Source organism: Marmota marmota, unplaced genomic scaffold (genome assembly GCF_001458135.2).
Source record: "Marmota marmota marmota unplaced genomic scaffold, marMar, whole genome shotgun sequence".
Taxonomy (NCBI): domain Eukaryota; kingdom Metazoa; phylum Chordata; class Mammalia; order Rodentia; family Sciuridae; genus Marmota; species Marmota marmota.
The window spans coordinates 2587331-2595176 of record NW_026000093.1 but is presented as its reverse complement, the minus strand read 5'-3'; the positions used below and the strand labels follow the sequence as shown (position 1 = coordinate 2595176).

The 7846-nt window shown below is 35.7% G+C and overlaps 1 protein-coding gene across 1 annotated transcript; it reads left to right on the top strand.

Annotated features, from left to right (window-relative positions):
• Positions 1-5325: 5325 nt before the first annotated feature.
• On the top strand, positions 5326-7415 carry LOC107142321 (transforming growth factor beta regulator 1-like; the record flags this gene model as incomplete). The annotated part of the gene is given in 2 exon segments (XM_048782839.1): positions 5326-5816; positions 5818-7415. Coding segments are annotated over 2 exon segments (1095 nt in total), but the record flags the coding sequence as incomplete, so codon positions are not given.
• Positions 7416-7846: the final 431 nt, after the last annotated feature.

Here is a 7846-nt window from a genome sequence, read left to right as displayed (position 1 = left end):
CATCGTATATTGATTGGATATATGCAATTTGCTTTTGATTTTAACAGGGCTTATATTTAGAGTTAGATTTGAGTCTCTGGTGCTTAGGACTTGAACTTTTGGGCAATGCTGGAACTGTTAAGAATACAGAAACACTTGAAATGGACTAAATATATTTTGCATTGGAAGGTGGGCATGACCTTTTGGAGGTCAGAGTGAAATGTCATATGTAAGGATTTAGACATAAGGTGTCCCCAAAAATCTCATGTGTGAGAAAATGCGAGAATTTTCAAAAGTGAAATGATGGGGTTGTATGAGCCTTAAATCATATGTGGATTAACAAACTGATATGGATTAACTGGGATATGGTCACTGTAGGCAGGTAGTGTATGGCTAGAGGAGGTAGGTCACTGTGGGTATGTCTTTGGAGTTTATATTTTGTTGCTAGTGAGCAACAAAGGTATATTGAGGTGTGGTGCTCCCTATATATCTCAGAGAGCTCTCTTTGCTTCCTGTTGACATGTCCTGAGCGTCTTTCCTCCACCATGCCCTTCTGCCATCATGTTCTGCCTCAAATTGGACCCACAGCTATGCAGTTACCTGTCTATGGAGTGAAATCTCTGAAACTAGAAGCCCCAAATAAACTTTTCCTCCTGTATGTTGTTTTTGTTAGGTCTTTTGGTCACGGTGATTTTTTTTTTTTTAAAAAAAAAAGCTTGTTAAAACAACAAATAAAAAACTTTGTTTATAAATATGTGGAAATTTCTATGCAAATACCAAGTAAAGGCAAAACCCAGGAAAAATCTTCTAACCAGATTTCTATCCTATACCCACCCAAGCAACCCACCTGTCTGATTAGCCAAAAGCATATTACATTTTTATGCCCCTTTCTTTCATTAAACACAGATATTTCCAAAAATAATGATGAAATAATACACATAGATTTTTCACATGAAATAAATAAGTACTTGCCACAATCTAAGAATAACTTGCAGTTTACATTCATTCTTTTAGTACTTTAAAATTTAAACATGAATGACGGCATAGAATGATAGTCTCCAAGTATCTCCAGTTGTTTCTTTACAATCTTTGCGCTATTAACTTTCTTCCAAATCTTTTTAAAAATAGGAACATATAAAGGACCTGGAGAGAGAAATTTCTCTCAATGGAAGCCCTAAACATTCTGAACTGAAGGCATATGAGTCCACATGTGTGGAGGAGTGGGGGCAACTATTGAAAAAGTCAGCTCCTGGGCAGAATGAAATGTTTATTGAAGGATAAGTGATACAAATTTTTAAAAGGTTATCTTTTCTCCAATGCATGTTTTTTTACACCTTTGTCAATAATCAGATGATTGTATCTTGTGGGTTTTTCTGTATCTTCTATCTCATTGATCTTCATGACTTATATGCCAATACCATGCTACTTTTGTTATTATAGCTCAGTAGTACAATTTGAGATTGGGTGTTGTGATGCTTTTAACTAATGGGATGACCTCAAATTGATAAGCTTCTACACACAACAAAAGAAACAATTATGAGTGTGAAGAGAGAATCCATAGCATAAGAAAAATATTTTCCAGCTACTCTTCTGATAGGATATTAATATACAGAATATATAAAGAATTCAAAAACTTAAAACCAAGCAAAAATAACCTAATAAAAATGTACAAATGATCTAAATATATATTTTTCAAAAGAATTAATACATGGCCAACAAATATATGACAACCTGTTTGACATCCTTAACAGTCAGAAAATGCAAATCAAAACTGAACTGAGAGTTCATCTCACTCCAATTAGAATGGCAATCATTAAGACTACAAATAACACTAATTATTGGCAAAGAGACAGAGAGAAATGTACTCTTATACACTGTTAGATTGCAAATTAGTATAATCATTCTGGAAATCAGTATGAATATTTTTCAAATCTATATGGAGCATGGAAACCACCACATGACCCAACTATTCCACTCCTTAATAATTATACAAAGGAACTAAAATTTAGCTTCCTGTAGTAACACATGCATACTGATGTTCATAGCAGAGCAATTCACATTTGCCTAGTTATGGAAAAAGACTAGATACCTATCAACAGATGAATATATAAAGAAAATGTCTCATACACACACACACACACACACACACATGCACGCACACACAATGAAGTTCTCCTCAGCTATGAAGAATGAAATTATGTTATGTTTTGGTTTTGAAGTAAACCCTAAAAGCTCACATGTGAGACAATAGAAGAGAGTTCAGAGAAACAGTGATTGGGCCATGAGACCCTTAATCCAATCCACAAATGGTTCATCTGATGGGATTAATTCAGTGTTAATGGAAGGCAGGTGGGGTGTTGCTGCAGGAGGTGGGGCATTGAGAGCATGACTTTGGGTATATATTTGTATCTGGCAAGTGGAGATCTCTCTCTCTCTCTCTCTCTCTCTCTCTCTCTCTCCACCTCTGGTCATCATGTGAGCTGCTTCCCTCTGCTACACAATTCTGCCATGATGGTCAGTCTCAGCTCCAGTCCCCAGAATGAAGCCAGCTGTCCATGGTCTGAGTCCCCTGAAACCGTGAGCCTCCAAATAAGCTCTTAATTCTCTAACGTTGTTTTGGTTGGGTCTTTTAGTCACAGCAGCAAAAATAAAAGCTGACTAGTACAATTATATGCTGCTAAATGGATAAAACTGGAGCTAAGTGGAAAATTTCCAGACTAGAAAAGTCAAGGTGCTAATATTTTTTTTTCTCATATGCCAAAGGAAGAGCCAAGTAATCAATTTTTTAATTTAGAGCAAACGATGGAGAGAGGAGAGATGGGAAAGAGGAAAAACAGTGGAAAGAAATTGACCAAACTATATTCTATGCATGTATGAAGGTATCACAATGAATTTAATTTTTATGCATAACTATAATTCACCATTATAAAAACAATAAATAAATGGAAGGAAAACCTGTAAAGGAGAGCAAGCAGATTGGAGGGAGGAGGGAGGGAGGAGAAAAGGGAAGTACTGGGGATTGAAGTTGAGCAAATTCATGTTTATGCATAGATGAATATGTCACAAAGAATTTCATTATTATATATAACTATAATGCATTAATAAAAATCAAAAGTTTTAAAGATTTTTTGAAAAAGTAATTCTTAGAATAATTACAAAATTTATTTCTGGTATGAGGTAAAGCAAAATTCTAGATTTGAAACTGTATGCTCTTTACCAATGATAATAATTTCTATAGCTTTTATAATTACCACACACACCTCAAATAGAGTACTAATCTATCTTATAATTATAGTTTTATAATTTTCATAATTATAAAGCAGCATATGGTGAAATAACAGAAAATAACTCAAGCCTTGTTTTCAGATCACTGCTCTTTAATTTATATTAACAAAATTTGTGTTAGTTTCCAATATGACTAGATTTTTAAAGTACATGTGTGAGTTGTCTTTTTGTCAACATGCTGATTTTAAATTCTTTTGGTATAAACCAAGGAGTAGGATAACTGGGTCGAATGGTGGTTCCATTCCAAGTTTTCTGAGGAATCTCCATACTGCTTTACAGAGGTTTGCACCAATTTGCAGTCCCACCAACAATGTATGAGTGTAGCTTTTTCCCCACATCCCACACACTTACTGTTGCTTGTATTCTTGATGATTGCTATTCTGACTGGAGTGAGATGAAGTCTTAGCTTTGATTTGCATTTGTCCAATCACTAGAGATGATGAACATTTTTTTTCATATGTTTGTTGATTGATTGTATATCTTCTTCTGTAAAGTGTCTGTTCAGTTCCTTAGCCCATTTATTGATTGGGTTACTTGTTTTTTTGGTCTTAAGTTTTTTGAATTCTTTATATATCTTGAAGATTAGTGCTCTATCTGAGGTGTGTGTGTGGTAAAGATTTTCTCCCATTCTGTAGGCTCTCTTTTCACATTATGGGTTATTTCCTTTTCTGAAAAAAGCTTTTTCGTTTGAGTCTATTCCATTTATTGATTCTTGATTTTATTTCTTAGAGTCTTGCTAAGGAGATTTGGTCCCACTTTTTCTTCCATTAAGTGCAGATTTTCTATTCTACTGCCTAAGTCTTTAAGCCACTTGGAGTTGATTTTTGTGAGAAAAATAACTTCAAGGAGGGAAAAACTATTTTCGCTCAGTTTCAGACGTATTTCATAGTCATCTGGCTCCATTTCTTTCTTTGGTCCTGAGGTGAAGCAAAACATCATGAGAGAAGGGTGTGGCAGAGGAAAGCTACTTACCTCATTGCAGCCGGAAAGCAGGAAGAGAAAGAAAGGAGAGGCCAAGGGACAGGACAAAGCCTCCCTGAACCTACTTCCTCCTACAATTACCACCACTTTCTAATAATGCAGTTAGATTATGAATACATGAAATCAATTAGTGCATTGATGAGGTAAGAGCCCTATGGTCCAGTCAGTCATCTTGCTAAAGATTTCACCTCTTAATACTGTTGCATTGTTAAATAACCCTTAAACTCATGAGTCTTTAGAAGACACCTCATATGTAAACTATGGCATATTACTTCTTTCATAGCAGGATATCATACAAATAATGTTAAGAAGGTTAAGTAATGCACATAATGTTAATACATATACACACACATATGTTTATTCACTTTGGAAGATATATAAAATAATTATTAAGCAATTTTATATAAAAATGCATAATCTAAAGTTAAGTGGATTTTACATACTAATTTTGTTTGTGGTTGTATTATCAAGAGATGCTAAAAAATGTCATTATTTCAATTACTGTGCCTAATAATATTTTCTTTGCATGATTTGATTGACTTGTAGATTTGCTATGTGCATTTTAAAGTTTTCTACTGAATATTTCTTTCCAGCAAAGTTACTTTCATAAACAATCATATTAAAATCAGCAATAGAAAATAGTCCCTAAAAAAGCCATAATTGACTACAAAGAAAAAGTCACAATGTTTTCAAGCAATCGTTCCCATTTCTTTGCAAATTGTGATATGTACAGAGGGTTTTGCCTATGCAATTAAGTTAATATGGAATGTGCTTGTTCCACTTTATTTTCATAACTTCTTAATTCTAAACAAAGATACAAGTTATTCTGCAAAAGGTCAAATAGTAATTTGAATGAAAGTAAAGGAAGGACATTATTTTAACTTTAGTTAAACTTTCTTCTGGGACAGACGCGGAAGTGTTAGAAAGCGCCGGCTGCCGGTTCCGGTTCCGCTGCAAAGTTTGTGACCCTGTAGTCCTCCTTGAGGACATCCTGTAGAGCTAGTATCCTGCAGGCCCTATTTCGCCAGACTAGAGCAGACAAAGCCCGCGCTCTTCCCCGCCAGTAGGCCTCGGAGCTGATGTCGGCCTCATCCTGGAGTCCCCGTAGTGGGGCCAGACCATGAGCCTCTGGTCTGCCTGGCCTCGTCGCCGCTGGCCCCGCTGCACTCCAGCATGGCCAGGATGAAAAAGCTCCCGAAGAAGAGCCAGAACGAGAAGTACCGGCTGAAGTACCTGCGGCTGCGAAAAGCGGCCAAGGCCACGTTGTTTGAAAATGCTGCTATTTGTGATGAAATTGCTCTTCTTGAGGAAAAATTTCTTAAAGCAAAAGAAGAAAGAAGGTACTTGCTAAAGAAGCTCCTTCAACTTCAGGCTCTAACTGAAGGAGAAATACAGGCTGCAGCTCCTTCCCACAGCTCCAGTTTGCCCCTGACTTATGGTGTGGCCAGCTCTGTGGGAACTATACAGGGAGCTGGATCCATTTCTGGGCCCAGCACTGGGGCAGAGGAACCATTTGGGAAGAAATCCAAGAAGGAGAAAAAAGAAAAAGGCAAAGAGAACAGCAAACTGGAAGATCATCACCGACCGACCTGGCTTCCATGATGAGAATGCCATCTACCCTGTGGGCTATTGAAGTACTCGGGTGTATGCCAGCATGAAGTGCCCAGACCAGAAGTGTCTGTATACCTGTCAGATCAAGGATGGTGGTGTGCAGCCTCAGTTTGAAATCGTTCCTGAAGATGACCCCCAGAATGCTATTGTTGGCTCTTCTGCAGATGCTTGTCATGCAGAACTGCTCAGGACCATAAGTGCTACTAAGGAGGAATTAATGCCTAACCTGCTTCCATCTGGAGCTGACTTTTTTGGATTTTCTCATCCAACTATTCACAACCTGATTCAGAGTTGTCCAGGAGCTCGAAAATGTGTCAATTACCAGTGGGTGAAATTTGATGTGTGCAAACCTGGAGAGGGGCAGCTACCCCAGGGACTGCCAGAGAATGATGTAGCTGTGAGTTTTGAAGCCTTTCAGAGACAGACCTTTGATGAAGAGCATAATGATCCCATTCTACCAGCTCCCCATCCATCAGGTGCCCAGGGATGTCTGGAAATGAAAGGATCAGAAATAAAATGGGGAAGCAGTGGTGAGAATGAATTGTTCACAAGCTGTACTTCCTGACTACCAACTGAAGACACATGAATGGGATTGGCATTTTGTAGTAATAAATGTGACCAGCAGGGGGAGGGATCAGAAGGAGCAGTGTTGAGAGCACAGCAAACTGGCCACTACAAATGAACAGCAACTGTGTGACTGAAGTTCTACAACTTTTAAAATGCAAAATAAACAGTGTAAAACTTGAATAGTAGCAAATCCAGTTGGGAGGGGATCAAAGCTGTTGAGATGTTTTAGTGTTTTATCTTGTTTTTCTGCATAAATTGCTGGAGCATATTTGCACTTATACCAAAATAATAGATGCTGCTTTTATCAAATAGCAAATGTTTTTCTATGGTATTTCAGCCTGAGTAAAACACATCCTAAAAGAGAATCTCATCTTAGAGATTTAAATTATTTTAATAAATTAGTACACGTTTACCAGAACTGTTTTTCAAACTACAATCAACCCATTAGTTTTCATAAATTTAAAGAGTCAACACCTACTTTTTTAAAAATTAAATAGAACATATTGAAACACATCACATGGAAAAAGATTGTAACTTTGATTTCAATTATAATTGTATATATGTATTTATATAAATATTTACAAATATGTATGGGGATATGTGAAATAATATTAAATGTTTTTGCTATGTACCAAGGTTTTTTAAAAACTTAGAAAACATTGCCAAAATGTATTTAAAGTATCTTTTCATCTACCAAATTGTTAAAATATTTTTAATTTGACAACATCCAATGTCAATAAGGGGGAGGGAAAAAATACCTTGGTGGGAATGTAAATTGTTTCATCCTTTGGGAGCATTAAGCTTGTAGGTATCACAATTTTAAACATACATTTTAACCTGTTACTCATGTTAAGAACCCTAAGAAATAACCGAATGAGTGAGGTATGATGTTTGTATGTAACACTCTTCATAATATTAGTTTAACAATGCAGATTTCTAAAATATCCATATGCCTATTTTAGGAAATTGGTTAAATAAAGTATAGGGATCCACAAAACAAACAAACAAACAAACAAACAAACAAAAAAACAACTTTCTTCTGTACTTACACTAAACTCAAGTCAAATATTTTTGGTTCACTAAACTGCAACAATTTTTTTGTGACAGTTTTATAAATGTCAGTTACTCATTTAAAACTTTGATATGAATAGTCTTCCTTTGCTTTTCAGAGTCTTGGCTAAATTTTGTCCTAAAAGTTATTTGATCTTTTAAACATTTAATAACTTTAGAAAACATATGATTTAAAATGATTATTTATTCCACTTAAAATAATGGAGTGTATTTTTTTCAGAATTTAGATATTTTTTAATTTTTAAATTTGTTCTAATTAGTTATACACGAAAGTAGAATGCATTTTGACTCATCATACATAAGTAGAATGTAATTTTTCATTCTTCTGGTTGGGTCAGGTCCAATAAAAAGT